Source organism: Mytilus edulis, chromosome 5, assembly GCF_963676685.1.
Source record: "Mytilus edulis chromosome 5, xbMytEdul2.2, whole genome shotgun sequence".
NCBI lineage: Eukaryota > Metazoa > Mollusca > Bivalvia > Mytilida > Mytilidae > Mytilus > Mytilus edulis.
Genome location: NC_092348.1, coordinates 93,854,361 through 93,872,616, shown reverse-complemented (window position 1 = coordinate 93,872,616; position 18,256 = coordinate 93,854,361). Strand labels below are relative to the sequence as shown.

Sequence of the window (18,256 nt, the reverse complement as noted above, 5' to 3'; positions counted from 1 at the left end):
TTTTGGAAATATGAGGATTTTAAGGCAATTCATAGTTTGTTCCCTTCTAAATGAGCTTTCTATGCTGTTCAGTGTGAGCCAAGGCTCTGTGTTGAAGACTTTAATCTGCAATAGTTTACTTATACAAATTGTGACTTAGATGGAGAGTTGTCTCTTTGGCACTCTTACCACATCTTCTTATATCTTCAAACTTAAACTATTTTTTAAGAATTCATCATGTAATATTTTAGAAATAAAACTATACTTGGTGTAATTGACTACTTTGCATTTGTTCCTAATTTTGTTCTAAGCTATGACACACACACTTATAGCTTTAAACACCTCCAGTCAATTTGATAAAATTAGAACACATATTTTTATGAGCTATCAAAAATAATTTAACAAACAATAAAACATTTTTACAAAAGGTTAGTTTCTGTGTCTGAATCACATTTTACGTGTAAATCAATTAAATATTATATACATATATTTTTCAGCCATTTTAAATGTGTTTAAGAACTGGCTTTATTGTATTTTACAAAATATGCAATTTAAAGTAGGCTTTCATATAATTTTTGCAAAGTTCATAACAATCAAAGAAGAATTGCAGTACATTAAAATGACACTTTAAAGCTTCACAACTTTAAAATTGCTGGAAAATATAACATCTTCTTCATGTACCCCCCCCCCCCCCCCTTTTCACTGGAAAACCTCAATTTTTAGGCACAGGCTTATATATATTGGACTTTTGAATAATTATGCTAAGTCTGATAAATCAAACGAGTACTCTATTGCTTTTAATATTTAATATATTATATATTAAGCCATTTAAAAAGGGTTTTTTTTGCAATATTTTAATTTTTAAAGCCTCAAATGTTGACAATTGAAATTTTTCAATTTAAACATCAAAATTAACATGCAAGTTGAATATAGAACTGATCATATTGTCTATTATATCTATCCTATTGCCATGACATTTTAAAAGCAGTCTCATAATTTATCAAACTTTTGTCATACCAAGTTTTATTAAGATTGGTAAACTTTTTCTATCTTATTAGGTCCGAGACCACAATTGTCGTCCCTAGATTTTCGTTGTCCAAGAATGTAGTCCCTAGTGTTGACAGTGTGTTACTTGCAAATTTTTTTTATACACCTTCCAAATTTATTTCTCCATGTTTTATGCCTCGAATTGCTTCAAATTTCTGTATTTGGACTAAAAAAAAAACATGTTACATAGAAAATTATGGCTACCTGATGTGTGGCCCTTGCCTTATTCTGTATCTGTATATGTATTGTATCTGTATATCTGTGGATATACATTCATTGTAATACTGGAAATGAACTAAAAATGCTGAGTAAAACTTATCCAGGAAGTTCTTAGCAAAAGATTCCCAGTCAAATAAAATAAACATGATGAAAAAACATTACCTTTCTTTCAATACATTAAAAAGGCTAACACCGCTGTTTTCAAAATTTCTTTTAGTCTTCTTTGATTAAAAGAAAAGTAAACAAATCGATGTAAACATCACAAGCCAAGGTAAAATGTAAAAGTGTTCCAAATGTTTTCCGCGGGAAAATACTAATTCCCTCCAAATAAAACAAAACGGTACACATTAGCTTGCAATCCGTATTCTTAGATGAATTAAAAAGAACCTGGAACTTTTATACTAATAATAGTGTAACAGTCCAGGGACAATCTATACTAACAAATGTGAGTACAAAATCCAACTTAGTCGTAGAATCCAATAAAAAAAGTAATGGCAAACTTGTAGGATGAAAAAAATTAAACTAAGAGCAGAAAAAAAACAATAATCACGGAATCCGCAAAATTAAGCAAGAATGGTTATTTTTTTCTCCGTTATTAATATTTTTTGCGGGAAATTATCGGAGTTCTTTTACTATCGAAATGTGAGGGGTGACACGTTTTTGTCATGTCATGGGGATATAGGGGGTATTAAAAATAGTGGGATCTGGATAATAAAAACAAGAAGGGAGAACAATGTGTAATGTTGGGTGTGGGGTGTGGGGTGTGGTTTCATTGAGAGAAATAATCGTAAAATGATATCTAACGGTGGTCAAGTATTGCGAGACGATCGTGAAAGCTCTGGTACCGGATCAGAAAAGAAATCTAATCGAGAACTGAAGACGTGTGAAAGGTCATTAAATAATCTAATTAATTACACGGACAAATTTACAATAAAATAAAACTGTCTGTCAAAATGGTTCAACATTATGATCAGTATGTGAGAAAATCCAGTTTTAAAAGTGCATAGGTGCTCCTCGACATTTCAGTGACATCAAAAATGTATTAAACAAACATTATTTTTTCGAAAATGCGAAAAAAATAAACTCACGACTTTTCTCCAAAAATTCAATTCTATTTATTTTGTATACACATAATCTGATACTTTGTAAAAAGAAAAAGAAGTATTTACACAAAATTAATATTTTGGATCGTGAAAGATCACGTACCTCTTTTTGAAGATCGTGAAAAATCTGATGCTACGAAGACGTTCAAATTATTCTTCAATAATATATGATAGTTAATATTTGTTATTGGTATTGAAAAAAAACTAGATTGGCATGACTGACCCGGGTCTCTTGTGTTGGTGAATAGGGCTATAATCGTGCAATGCCATTGGATCTAATTATCTGAATGAATGAATGATTCACAGTGTAGATACTATTCTGTACGCTATCCGGAAGTCGCGATTTTCGAAGCGAGAACTTTTTGGATCACATTTTAAATTTGATGGGTATACTGAATTAAACGGTAAGTTGATCATCTGTACATTGCTTACTGATTAATTCAGCCAACATCGATATTCTCAAATGGTTAAGAATTAAATTCCGCACATTCATTATTCGTATCTTTGCCTTAAGGTTTATGTACCCTTCTGTAGCCATTTTTGTACGAGCTTTTCAAACTTCAATTGTATCAAAACTACAGATATAATGAATAATAGAGATAGGCCATTTTGTACATATTCCAAGGGGAAACTTGATGCAAAGCATTATTTTTTACTGTTCCATTGCATTTAATGGAAAAAGAGGACTTTGTGGCAAATAAATCAAGATTTTTATAGAAAATCCACAGCCTTTATCCTTGTACTCTCATACTTGGCAATTTGATGACTGATAGATATAGGATTATTGCATGCAGTGCTAGCATTGATTTCCTTAAAACAAGTTTATAAATGTAGTTATGGGTTAAGACAAGTATAAATATGGCAAAAATCAAGTACACCTTTTAGGGTGCGCTCGACTTTAGTGACTCAACACGAGGTGTTTTGGAATTTACAGGTTACTTAGAACTTTTTGTAAAAAATAAACACTAGCACATCATAGAAAATCAAGTGAGTAATTTATGTTTCAAATTTTATAACAAAAATCTCTGTATTAAAGGCTGTGGATTTTCTATAAAAATCTTGATTTATTTGCCACAAAGTCCTCTTTTTCTATTAAATGCAATGAAACAGTAAAAAATAATGCTTTGCATCAGGTTTCCCCTTGGAACATGTACTAAATGGCCTATCGCTATTATTTATTATATCTTTAGTTTTGATACAATTGAGGTTTGAAAAATTCGTACAAAAATGGCTACAGAAGGGTACATAAACCTTAATCAAGAGATTTTCAAGTGCATCACTAAGAAAAATCAGTCGGCGAACCTAAAAACAATCTTTTTACCCTCTTAGTGTACACATTAATGTAAAAACCAGAATTTATCAACTAAATGAAGTACATTTCAAGTGGTGGTAAGAGTTTCAACCAGATCTTTGAAGCCAGAAATAAGAATATTACACTTGTTTGAATTTCTCACTGTACGATCAGTCTCGTTTGTATATTTTAAAACTGTATGATCAGTCTTTATGTCACTGTATTCTAGTGGTGATTTCAAAGTTATTTACGATACATTAGAAGGTGGCATTTTTCTAAATAACACAAATATATTTCAATACATTCACATCCTGAAAACTTATGAAACATTTTTTAGGCTTAATAGGGTGTACTCGACTTACTACATTAAGTATAAGGATGTGTAAATGTTGTTAAAATAAGAGGAAGATTTGATGTATACTAGTAAATAATTTTCAGAAATGTCCTCCGTTATACTTAAAATTGTACAAACACACAGATTTAGTTGTTATATAAAAATGCATGTAGCCTATAATTGATCACAGTTCCTTCACTTTGTTTAAGATGTAGAGCTATCTCTTTGACACTCAATTGTACACCACTTTGTTAAGCGGGGGGTTATAGTGATAAAGAAGTCCGTCTTTCCGTTCGTCCGTTGGATCGGTACAATATGTTTCGCCGGTTTTGTAAGCGCATCTCCTCATAAACCACTTTACATACATTGGGGGTTCCGGCCATTTTTAAATGGAGAGGGGGTCCAATCCAGGAGAAAAGGGGATTTCAAATATATGTTCCCATACAAACGCATTGATAGTTAAACAAGTCCCCTTTTTTTGAATCCGTCACTGATATAACTATTAATTAATCTTATTCGGATTCCTTATCATAAATGATAATGACTGTATTGCTTAATAGGGTGTACTCGACCTACTACATTAAGTATAAGGATGTTTAAATGTTGTTAAAATAAGAGACAGGTTTGATGTATACTAGTAAATAATTTTCAGAAATGTCCTCCGTTATACTTAAAATTGTACAAACACACAGATTTAGTTGTTATATAAAAATGCATGTAGCCTATAATTGATCACAGTTCCTTCACTTTGTTTAAGATGTAGAGCTATCTCTTTGACACTCAATTGTACACCACTTTGTTAAGCGGGGGGGTTATGGTGATAAAGAAGTCCGTCTTTCCATTCGTCCGTTGGATCGGTACAATATGTTTCGCCGGTTTTGTAAGCGATTCTCCTCATAAACCACTTTACATACATTGGGGGTTCCGGCCATTTTTAAATGGAGAGGGGGTCCAATCCAGGAGAAAAGGGGATTTCAAATATATGTTCCCATACAAACGCATTGATAGTTAAACAAGTCCCCTTTTTTTGAATCCGTCACTGATATAACTATTAATTAATCTTATTCGGATTCCTTATCATAAATGATAATGACTGTATTGTGCACCGTCTATTTCGAATTTTAGTAAAAATCTTTTATGGGGTTACTTTATATAGGATACGGACTTGAACATTGTGTTATATGGGGGCACCCATCAGGTATTTCCAACACCTTCTTAACCAATCATTAAAGTTTTCTGAAATTGCTCCATTTTTACTCGATTAATGCATTATGGACCTTCTATTTCTGTAAACTTACCAAAATTATATCACATGAATTGACCCCCTACGCAAAGCTGTCTTTATCCATTTTTTGTTATTTTAAAAGAGACAAGCTTGATTTATGTCATCACCAATTGGTCAACGGAGGACGGTGTAAATAATCTTTAAAAATGTAATAGCTATAAACAGTTAACTGTAACGATACACTATTACAAAGTCCACAAGCGAATCATGTATTACTTTTTAGGCATTTGATTTTAAATAAGACTGATGGAACAAAAATACAATTATTTTGCCATCTAAAAAATTCATCAGAAATATATTTGTATTGTCTGATGAAAGTAATTACACGTTATAGTTCCCTGGATAGTTCATAATATCACATATACACGTATATACCTTCAAATTACTGCTGTTTTTTTCTTCAAAATCACGACTGGTCATACAGTCAAAAAATATGAAATCGCTTCTAGAATACAGTCAGTTCTAGACTGATCGTACAGTAATTCATTTTGGGATCCTCAGGGAAAACATATTGTTTATGGGAAATACGAATATTCTACTTAAATACGAAAAGAATATTGAAACAGTATATATTTAACTGTAAAGTGATGTAAATATTTGCAATAAAAGATTATTTGCTTTGTACTACGAGAGCAAAATTGTCCATCGGTTTCACTTTTTTTCTACCAAGTTGATGTGATGCACACGTATATTTTATATTCTAATGCATGTTTTTGTTACAGTAACTCATATTTATGATGCTATATATACCTTGAAGATTTTCGAAGCACTTTGTAGATATAGGAGTAAACAAATGATGAGAAAAGTTACCGTAGGCAAAACCGTCCTGTTAGCCAGTTGGAAATCATCGCTTCGAAAATCGCGACTTCCGGATAGCGTACAGAATAGTATCTACACTGTGTGATTTTATTCTCATAAACTAGTACATAGCTACAGAGATAATAACAGTTCATATATAATACATATCTTTGTTTCGCATGTGTGAAAATAAATAACATTATAATAATATTACAGTTCCTCTAACCAGGAGGACAGACTTTCAATGATATATCGTATAAATCTACACAATTTTTCTAGTTCTACAACATTTTCAGATGAGAATACATTTTTTTTAATAATGTTTGCATTTTTGTTACAATAGTGTGGTAAATATTTTTCTCTTTCTATGTTTAAACAATTGCATGACATAATGTAGTGAAATTCATCGCCAATATCTTTAGAGCTACAGAGATTACAAGACCTTTCCGATCTCGGAATAGTTTGCCACCTTCCTGTCTCCACTGGCAAACGATGATTTCCGCATCTAAATTTACACAAAGTATATAAAAAATTAAAAGGCAAAGTCGACAAATACTTTTCAAATTTAAATTCAGTCTTGAAAATTCTATAACATAAACCTTTTGAAGATTGGTGTAAATCTGCACACCACTCTTGTCGAAATTGGTCTTTAAGCTTTTGCTCAATACTTAATTTTATCCATTTTTTGTTAAAATAATCTTGGCAATGCCATACATTTGACATGCCACATTCATCAAAAATTTTCTTAATACATAAAATCCATTTATTTCCAATACCATAATTGTTATAATTAATGTATAGTAATTTATATAGTATACAGGATAATTTATTTTCATTTGTATTATCAAGAAGGCGACACCAAAAATTGATCATTCGTAATTTTGCATATAAAGAAATAGGGTATCTCCCAAGTTCTCCATAAATCATAAAATTTGGAGTCGAGTTTTTAAGTTTTAAAATGTGCTTACAGAATTTCAAATGAACTCGCTCAAGTATATCAAAATTTCCGTATCCCCAAATTTCAGCCCCGTATAGAAGAATGGGTACAACAGCTTTATCAAACATTTCTAGTTGGCATTCAATCGATAAGTGATTCAATCTGCTCTTCTTGATAACACTATACATAGCCTAGTTGCTTAGTCTCGTAAATATTTTCTAGTTTCGAAAAAAGATGAATTTCTAGAAAAAATAACACCAAGGTATTTATAATGTTTAACTATCTCTATTTCTTCTTTTTCAATACAAAATTTCAAATTATTGGATATTCTTCCTCTTGTAAAAACCATCACTTTGGATTTGCTAACATTGATTCTTAATTTCCAATTATTACAATACTGTGAAAAATTATTTAAAAGTAACTGTAAATCTGAACTTGATTCAGCAAGTAAAATAGTATCATCAGCATATAATAATACAAACAGTTTTAGGTATATATTAAGTTCATTTTCCATATCTAATGTTAAAGATTGTACACCAGTTATGTTAACATTTTCTAAATACTGCTGTAAATCGTTCAAATATAGAGAAAATAACAGAGGAGAAAGATTTTCCCCTTGTCTAACACCAATTTCACTAGCAAACATGTCAGATAAATTATTATTATGTACAATACGTGATTTAACATCATCATACATATTTTTAACAACTCTAAGAATATCTAAGTATCTTATACTACCATACAGACTTGGTATTAAAATTATATCAATATATTCAGTCTATTTGACCGTCCTTCATAAGTTTTGTTTTCTTATACAAATTTAATATTGTTTAATTTTGTATTTATAACTTTGAATTCTCCTTTGTATGCCCATTATACTTATAAAGTAAAGATCCTTAATAAATTTAAGCATTTCAAAATATTAATATTTTCAGAAAATGAAAAAAGAAAGAAGAAATAACAACTAAGGCGATAAGAAAAGACATATATGCTATAGGGCCACGGTTTTTTGTGTTTGGTGTACATGTCTGTCTGCATGTTTCATATATGACGTCAATTGTATTTGATATACTATAGTATTGAATGAAAGTAAGATGTCTATGTCAGGCTGTCGCCGGTCAGGGTTCATATACTTTCGACCTTAAGGCTTATGTTCCGAATTAATTGGCCAAACTAAATTTTACATTTGTCAGTTTCTGAGGTATAATGTAAGCATCGGAACAACTATACTTGGTGTATACGGAATGTTTGTAGAGATCTATATGGCATGGTTCATTTGACCTTAACAACTTTTTATAAATCATTGACAATCTTATTAAGCTTATGTGATACTTCTATAGTAAAACCCTTAATATTACACATGTTCAACATATATAATATCATAAGTAAAGCAGACCGGCAAGATATTTCAGCATTTGCGCTCTGGTATTCTTTAGTCTGTAATATATAGATAGTTATCTCATTGGAAATCAATCCATATCTGCTACGTTGAATATAAAGATACATAGTATTGTTGCGTGACAAAATGTTGGTTATCGTTCAATCTTAAATTGTTCATGAAAGATGCTGTTTTTGCTATTAGTTGTTGGTTGAAGGTTAACTTTTTGTTTAAACGTTGCATACCCATATGATTAGCTAAATAGTGGCGGTCTGCATGAATTGTACTAAACCGATCTATTAGCTGAATTTTTCACACTGATTCAGACACGTTTTTAGTTATTTTTTTTAACTTTCGAGGTAAAGTGTTGAATTAAAAAAAAATGATAGCTTTAATTTTCGTTCTTAGTTACAGGCGTTGCCTGATCTTTCACGATCAAGTTTGATGAAAACTCAACAAAATTCAAGGTTTTCATAAACAAATGAACGGTTTTAAGGGAAGAGCATACTTTTATTTAACTGTACTATCAGACACATCAAAGATTAAATTTCAAGTACATCATGATATATTAAAATATAACCATTATAGGTACAAAAAGCGTGTTTTTTTATAATTAATTTCATAGACATGCATTTTCATTTTGGTCTCTTGTGGACAGTTGTCTCTTTGGCAATCATACCACATCTTCTTTTTTATATTGTACCTTTTTGTGGGTTTTTTTTCACATTCACAAAGTAATGCATATTTTCTTTATCTTATTGCACAGTAATGTTGAGGAAGTTGAATCATTTTTACAGACATATTTTTTTTGTTCGAATTTGTTCCGCGTTTTGAAACTGATTCAGCGATTTTTCCACGGATTCTGAAGTAAAATTTCCATTGGCGATCCGGTACCAGACCTTTCACGATCGTCTCGCAACACTTGACCACCGTTAGATGTTCTTTCACGATCATTTTTCTCGATAAACCGAATGACACCCGTGTAAAAAAGACATGCTATTTTCTATTAGTATAATCAGAGACATATAATTGTATTATATGTCTCTGGTATTATAGTCCCATCTATTGTGTAAAATCTCACATTGGTGTTTTTATTATGAACAGTTACTGTAATTACAAACTAACGTCCGGAAACCCTTTTTAAAGGGTTACATCTCGAATTCTCAACAAAGTTGTTACGATATATCATATTACGGTCAGTCCAGCATATCTTTATAACTTATCTCAATTAGTATAGGGCCTGTAATTTGATAATCAAATCAAAATACTGAAGTACTGAACATCGGATGACCACAAGTTCTAGTCATCCGCTGTAAAAATTACGACCAGTCTAGCATGCAATCAAATGTTTATTCCTTATCGCAATCGGTATGGTACGGAAGCCGGTTAGTGTCAGGTAGGAGTTTTATTTTTAAGTCGTTTAACGGTTTAACGACTTACCTAACTTGTCATAACGACTTAGCTTATCTGCTGCATGTACGAAGTTTCCGTCTTTCATGATTTCTTTCGTATGTCCATTGTGTTTGACTCCATTTAACATTAAAGTTAAGGCGTCTAGTGAAATACTCACTTATAATGAGAAAGAGGATAACTGTATTTGGTATATTCCTTGTAAACGTCAGCATGTCCGTCAGACATGCATGCTTCATCTGACCTCGACCTCATTTTATAGATCAGTGATCATGGTTAAGTTACCGTGTTATGACCGTATTTTAGATAATGTATAAGGTCAACTATAGTTAGTGTATGATTTTAAGATGTCATTGGCATGTCTGACTGATAGGTTTCATCTGACCTTGACCTCTCGTACATGATTCATGATTCAATGCATTTTTTTTTAATATTTTTTGTCTGTTTGTCTGATTCTATTCGTATAAGGGCTACTGTATTTAGTGTGTGTAGTGATTGTGAGGTGTAAATCATCATATTGGTCATATATATATAGGTCAATAAATCAAAGTTTATCAAATACTATAAGCATTAGGTCAACGATATTTTGCCGATTAAGTTGTGACATGTCTGTCTAGCAGGTCACAGTTAACAAGGCCAGCCTGACCTAATTTTCATAGTTTTTTGGTCAATGTTAAGATTGTTGTGTCTAATTATTAGATGCTGAAAGAAATAGTCATCCATATTTGGTTTATAGAAAGATATCATGGTTTAGAAGTTGTCTGCAAGGGTTACAGCCGATTTCATTGAGTGTGTAGTTAAGGTAATATCTTTGTTTAGCTTGCTTGCAAGCTGATCCGCGTTCCGTCATTATTAGGTTAGGTTTAACTACCCTCCTTTAAGAATAGACTAGTCAGACTGATAACCAATCTATATGTTTTTAGGACTAAGCTACTTCGAAAGGAAAGTAGTTTACCTTACCTAATAATGACTTCAATGGTTCAGCTAGCAAGCAAGCTAACCAAAGATATTATCTTTAGCCACACACTCAATGAAATCGACTGTAATCCTGATCTTGACAATAGAATATATGGTGCATTGGTCAATGTTCAATTTTCGTAATTCTATAGCCAGATTAGTGTTTTGCTAGAAATCAAGTGCTAAAAGCAAGGACAGAATGAGCTAATCATGGAGTACATACAGTTTCTCCTAGTCAGTAAAGATACTCACCTTTTACAAAGCAATGCCGCGATGATAACACATTGATTAAACGGTCAACGCTTTTAAAATTTAGGACAGAAAGTCACAGACAAAAAGTCACGGATAAAAAGTCACAATTCAGTTTTGTGATTATTTTTCTTTGAACAAGAAAACACTAATTTTAAAAATAAATTGATTTTTGTTTTTATTCTTGAACTTTTGTATATGAAGCCAGGCATCTTTGTAATTCTAAAAATGCATTCAACACTGAAATATCAATAATGATCCAATAGTTGTTATGAAAGCAAAATGACAAAGTCTTGGTACTTAAATGACTCTGAGACTACTATAAACACATTATACAACATATTGATTTAATAATTTACAAAAAGAAGCATTCAATTAAATATCGGCTCCGCATTTGGTCGGCAGAGTCCTTTCCATCGTTGGTTTTGTATATTATTGATTCTTTTTACTTTTCGGACCTTTTCGGGTATTTACCATAGAATGACAAAGCGGGAAATGTAAACTTATATTTTGTTTGTAGAAAATGGTACAGATAATCGTTAGCATGTATGTCATTATTGCAGTACACTTTATGTTAAAAAATGAACATCTTATTTTCTATTGGAAAGAGTTGATATAAAGGTTCATGTAAATTGTTTTTGGGTCCGAAATCTTTTTTTGAGAATACCTTATTTTCCTCAATCTCAATCTTATATCAGATTCAAACAAACACACAATAGTTTTAAAACTGTTTTAAAAATTTTCTTTTTTTTTTATGTATTCAGGTAATTTTTCAAATATTGAAAATTTGTGAAATTCTTGTTTCCTTATAGACATCCAAATAAATTTATCTTTATGGATTTTTCACAATAAAAGTAAAAAAATAAAATAAAAAATTCTTACAATATTTTTTTTTTTAAATTCTTGCACATTTGACTCTGTAAATACTTTTCATCTTGCAAATGTAAATTGTCCTGAATAAAACAATGTTTTGCTCATTTGTGTTTCTTTACTAGAATATTAGGTTATTTGATGCTCAAAATAGGGTGCATTAAATTTCTAGTTGTCCTCTATACTATATTTTATCTTTGCACCGGAAAGAGGTTAATAAACAAAACAATGGTGTATGGTGATCGCCGATTTTCAATCATTTATTGAACTGAATAAACTAGACAAATTGGTAACATATTATGCATCATTATAAAGCAAAGCTTAATATCTGAATTTTATTTATTTGAATCATATTTGTTCCGTCTAGCTCGACCGCCAGTTGGATTTGAAGAATAACATTATGACCACCGGAATGGGGTTAAACCAGTATACCTTTATACCTTTATACCTTTATCTTCAGGTCGTTACATAAGCCAAAGGCTTCTACTGACCCCTCATCTTGGATTGTAATATATGATTTCTCATCTCATAATAATATATTTATATATAATATATTAAACTTATCAAAAAATACTTATTTAGGTGTGCGCAGCTGAAACACTTAACACGAACATATGAATTTTTATAGGTTCCAATTTCCGCCATTTAATGCAGACTTAAAATTTTTCAGAGTCTTTGCCCTCACCGTTAAATCTAACAGGTTATTCCACTGATCCACTACTCTAATTGAAAAAGTATTCAGTCTATGTGTGGTCTTCATGGTCTTACACTGTTTTTTAAAAAGTTTTAATGAGTGACCTCTAGTATTATTAGATGGTGCTAATGTAAATAGGCTCATCCAGTCGATGTCATCTATATACCATGCAACGCTTTGTAGACTTGTATCGTATCATTTCTATCCCTACGATATTCCAAGGTTGGCAAACCCAATGAACGTAGCCATGCCATAAGTTATGGCCATAGCTATGACGTCTTGAAAGGCTATTATATTTATTCTTTGACACCATACATTGACAGGAAAGCGTCAAAGCAAAAATTTAAAATAGCCTTCCAAGACATCATAATTATTTCTTCTTGTTTCTTCTTCCAAATACGGGAGTAGACTCCTAGGTAGGAGTGTAAAACTTCCCGGATACACCTTATCACTATTTGTCTGCCATTACTGGATATCACACAGGTTCCCGTAAACTTTTGACGTCACAAAACAAAACATCTGACGCCACAATGGAAAAGTGATTGTTGAATGAGTCAAAAGTTCAAGCGGCCGGGATTAGCGATAAGGTGTATTCTAGTTGGTGCATCTTATATTCTTTAGTTTTATATGTTGTGTCATGTGTACTATTGTTTATCTGTTTGACTTTTTCATTTTTAGCCATGGCATTATCAGTTTATTTTTGATCTATGAGTTTGACTGTCCCTCTGGTATCTTTCGTCCTTCTTTTACAAACTATTTTCAAACCTTTAATTATTTTTCAGTCTTCATAATAAACTTTTGAATCCACAGACTCAAAGCTTAATTTTACAAAACTCTGGTTGGATTCTGTTAGGCCTGTAGAGAAGATTTTTACCAAAATTAGAAAATTAACCACCCATGGTTGGTAGGCCTGTTATTAAGCATGAAGACTGATTTTTTAGTCCAAATAATTATGACATCTTGAAAGGTTATTATATTTTTTTTTCTTTGATGCCTTACATGGGCAGGAAGGCGTCAAAGCAAAAATTTAAAATAGTCTCCCAAGACGTCATAATAAATTGGACTACTGATTTTTATGCGCAAACTGCAGCATCAGTATGTCCCGAAATCTTGTTTCTATTTTCTTAACTTTAGTTTGCATCAACCAAATGTTATGCACTTATAGACAATGCTTATTACAATAAAAAATACCAGTACATTAATTTGAGTTTGCGTTGCATCACTTTTACTGTTCTTGAGTTATGTCCCTTTATAATTGTAATCCTATATGCAGGTGTGAGGGAGTGAAAACTTCGCTGAAATGAATTTAATCATTCATGATTGTGTAGCACAAAATATGACCAGAATTAACTAAGTTATCTTGTTTAGATTCAAGGTTCACTTTCAATATGATATGGTAGAAAAAAAGAAATGAACATAATTGAAATATGTGTATTGTCTCCCCTTCTCTTGATTTCCTAACAGCTATTTCATTTGTAGTGACCTTCACTATGACACCTCCAGTCATGCTTCAATGATTCCCTTTATAATCAACCAAATTTACTCACAAAAGGGGGGGCTCGGGCCTCCTTGGATCCGCCTATGGATAGTATTTATTGAGTCGGCAAGAAAAAATGTAAATGCAACAAACCATTTTACAACTGTGTTATGACAAAGTTGAATAAACAAATGGAATCCAAGAAAAATATTTGAAACTTGACATTGGTCTGGCATCTCACTTATTTTTCACATGTTCCATGCTTCTATATGGATTGTTTAGAAAAGTCTTGATTAAAAAAACTTGGCCATAAAAAGCCTTCAAAGTCAATTAGCATCGCATATATCCAGAGTATTGATTTGGATCAACAGTTACTGAATTTCAGAATATTTGCTAATCATCTTGAAAATTTGAATAAATAGACAGAGACTTTACCATACAGATATCATTGGTAATACAAAATCTACATGATGCCACTAAAACTAAAACCGTCAATTAATTCTCTATGGGACTCAGGGATTAATGGACTTTAATACTGTTGGTTCATTATTATTCGTTGGATACCAATTTTGCTTCAATGATTCCCTTTATAATCAACCAAATTTACTCACAAAAGGGGGGGCTCGGGCCTCCTTGGATCCGCCTATGGATAGTATTTATTGAGTCGGCAAGAAAAAATGTAAATGCAACAAACCATTTTACAACTGTGTTATGACAAAGTTGAATAAACAAATGGAATCCAAGAAAAATATTTGAAACTTGACATTGGTCTGGCATCTCACTTATTTTTCACATGTTCCATGCTTCTATATGGATTGTTAGTATCAACAGTTACTGAATTTCAGAATATTTGCTAATCATCTTGAAAATTTGAATAAATAGACAGAGACTTTACCATACAGATATCATTGGTAATACAAAATCTACATGATGCCACTAAAACTAAAACCGTCAATTAATTCTCTATGGGACTCAGGGATTAATGGACTTTAATACTGTTGGTTCATGATTATTCGTTGAATACCAATTTTCGTAGGTTTCGTTGGTACAGGTGAACCACAAAATCAAATGTTCAACAAATATCATATTTTCAACATGCTTTATTTGTATACAGAGATTGGTAAAACCACAAAATCAAATATCCAGGAATATGCAAGTTATAAGCAATCCACGAAAATTGATATGGTTACCCACAGTATATAGTACTAACAGTCTAACATGACAAATGGTTATTACTCATTTATAAAAATAATTATTTTTCACATTTCTAATGAACATGTTCATCAAAGTCTCAGTTAATTTGACTGTTTATTATTTACTTGTATTTTAATATGTCTACTTTATTTTACAGACCAGCAGAGGGGAAAGATGTTGAAGAATGGGGAATGCTTGACCTTCAAGGTGACCTAGAAACTAGACACCCAGTACCACTTAGTGGAAAATTTATTGGAGATTTACACTTTACTCAGAAGGTAATTAAAATATACTACCGTGGATTCATTATTATTTGTTGGATAACATGGGTACAGGCTAGGTGAACCACGAATTCAAATGTTCAAAGAAGTACAGATTTTCTATAGACTTTTACTGAAATAGTGCACATATTTCTTTTGTTTAGGGGCCAGCTGAAGTTTGCAGGATTTCCTCGTGTTGAAGTCTGATTTGGGGCCTTGGGCTGTTTTCTGCTCTTTGGTTGATTTGTTGTCTCTTTGACACATTCCCCATTTCCATTCTCAATTTTATTGAATCAAGACCTGAGCAAAACCAGGAAATTATATATCGAGGAAAATTAAATTTTTCCACAATCCAAAAAAATTAAACAAAAGCAATGAAAGGTTGTTTTTGACACATTCCCCATTTCCATTTTCAATTTTATGATCAATACCATAAATAATTGATTCAATATTTTAGTGATGTAAAAATATATTTTTATGTTTCCAGGATGTGCCAGTGCTGATTATTGGACATCATATTCTATATGGTAAAGTGGTCAACATGGAGAAACCATTCGCAGTATTAGTGAAAAATCAGCAAAAACAGGGAGATAACTCTATCATGGAGGATTCAAATCAGGACAAGAAAGAAACATCATATACTGTCACAGCTATCATTAAAAAGAAACTTTTATTCAAATCAAGACCTAAACCTATTATTGCAAATGTACCAAAGAAAATATAAATGTACTATTGATTTATTTGTAATTTCATTTTTATGTAATTCCTACAAAGTTTTTGAGAGCAAACAGCTTTGTTTGTATGTCTGTCATATTTGTTTACCCATTACAGTCTTGTACATTTGTATGCTCAAAGTTAAATGGAGTATAAATATGGCAATGTTGATGTTGTGGCCACCATTTAGTTCCATCAAACTTAGTGCAATGATCGGATATGAATATGTCATGAACTCTTTAGGTTTAAAACATTTCTTTGATATTGGTTTAATATTATGTATTATTTTTCCTGTAAGTCAATCCAAGATCCTTTCCAATTGTAGGAAAGGGATATTTAAGATATTGTTTCTGTTACATATGTCTGCAGTCTGATGTCAAAGACCTTGTTAGTTTAAACTAGACCAAATAAATTGGTTGGCTAATATAAGTCACTATGGAATATTTTCAAGGCCATACACAAGGAGCAGTTGTGGATCCAGAAGTGGGGACTAAGAGGAGGCCCACTCTGATCATGTGCAATGATTAACTATATAATCAAACCAATTTTTTCGAGAAAGGAGGGTGCCCCCTCTTAATGTGCCTCTGAGAAGGAGCTATCCTATCTTACAATAACTTTTAACAATTGTGATTGATGTCAACTTTGGCAACTTTTACTAGGATTGCCAGTGACTCTAATCTGGGAACGGTATACTGTCCACATATAAAACTGTAATGTACAGGTAGTTAATAGTTTGTGGTTTGGAGCTGTCATGGGTTGTGCACCACTGCTATTTGAATCAATTAAGTAAAGCAGAGGCATTTCCAGATTTTTTAGGTAAGAAGGGAGGGGGGGGCACAAACTTAAATTGATGAGCAATGCAAAAGATCAAATTATAGAAATAATATTTTTTCTTAAGCTGAGGACAACCCATGCTCTGCAATTTTAGGATTGTGCATGCCAGCTGCACCCCACTTGAGTCCCCCCCCCCCCCCCCCCCCCCAAGGTAGAGCATTGACAGTCCAGATAATCATGGAGAAAGACGGTGTTTATCACAGCTACAAAAAGTTTACTTTTTCGAGTTTGGGGATGCAGATACAATCTCCGGGGACATTACTGATGAGGCAAATGTAAACTTCCCATCCTCTTCTGTTTAGTTTCTGGTGAGGTTGTTATCAAGGATTCTGATGTTTTGGAGTACTATTTTAGAAAAGAAAAAAACGTTGTACATGTACATGTATTGCTTAATTATCTATTGAATATATTACAAAAAGAAATGCTCCTTTGTTTTGAATTAAAAGAAATGTATTTGTATTTTGTCTTGTTTGTTGTCTGTATAAAGATAAGATATGTGGTGTGATTACCAATGATACAACACTCGACAGAAGACCAAATGAAGCAGAAGATAACAATTATAGGTCATCATACACCATTCAATAGTCTACATTTACAGTTTACAAGGAATTGGGCAGAAGACATTGTTTAGCTCCACCAAATTTTGTAAAGATATTTTCATGTTTCTCATTGTTAAAGGTTATTGTTGCCTATAATAGCATTCAGCCACTTCCTTTGAACTTGGTAGATAATTGTCTCATTGGTAATCATACCACATCTTCTTTTTTATATATGATGCATTTGTAAGAATGATGGCACATTATTCAAATTAGATTATCTCCCATTTATCAGAAAAATTTCAACTGGAAAATGACATGTTCAATCACCGGTCACAAATGCATTATGTCTGATACATAAGTAATACTTATGTTGAGGCTCCTGACATGGCTATACTTTCTTGAAATAATGGCTTGCAGATGTTCCAATGATTCCTCAGACTCTGGTAAATATCTTTTTTCTTCATTTAATATTAATTAATATGACTTAGGTCTTGTAAATGCTGGGGCTCTTGGCCATAAAACTTTACTTGGTATTCCGAGTACAAATTTGCTGGGGCTCTTGGCCATCAAACTTTACTTGGTATTCCCAGTACAAAATTTGTGTTTTATACACTCAGTACAGTATTTCAATTGGTTGGTTTCTTAGTCTGAGAATGATAATTGTACTGGTACTTAAAAGTTTTATGA

The 18,256-nt window shown here is 32.0% G+C and overlaps 2 protein-coding genes across 8 annotated transcripts in view; one reads left to right on the top strand and one right to left on the bottom strand.

Moving 5' to 3' along the window:
- The window catches only part of LOC139525571 (CD109 antigen-like), a 365,611-nt gene extending 364,073 nt beyond the window's left edge, over positions 1–1,538 (bottom strand). For 4 of the 5 annotated variants that reach the window (XM_071321028.1, XM_071321032.1, XM_071321034.1 and 1 more), the window contains exon 1: positions 1,408–1,519. The gene's annotated coding sequence lies outside the window, so the exon portion shown is untranslated. Of the gene's footprint in view, positions 1–1,402 lie in introns of all 5 variants that reach the window. The other variant, XM_071321031.1, reaches the window with a different exon arrangement.
- A 9,871-nt stretch (positions 1,539–11,409) lies between these two features.
- Positions 11,410–17,489, top strand: LOC139525588 (chromosome transmission fidelity protein 8 homolog). Of its 3 annotated transcripts, none has more exons than XM_071321083.1 (3): positions 11,410–11,533; positions 15,380–15,500; positions 15,970–17,489. In XM_071321083.1, exons 1-3 carry the CDS (start codon positions 11,511–11,513, stop codon positions 16,204–16,206), a joined length of 381 nt encoding a protein of 126 aa, XP_071177184.1. In that variant the 5' UTR covers positions 11,410–11,510; the 3' UTR covers positions 16,207–17,489. The 3 variants fall into 3 exon arrangements, with proteins under 3 accessions (XP_071177184.1, XP_071177186.1, XP_071177185.1); XM_071321085.1 differs by having other exon boundaries at positions 11,427–11,513; positions 15,970–16,229; XM_071321084.1 differs by having other exon boundaries at positions 11,453–11,484; positions 15,970–16,229.
- The last annotated feature ends 767 nt before the right edge of the window (positions 17,490–18,256 follow it).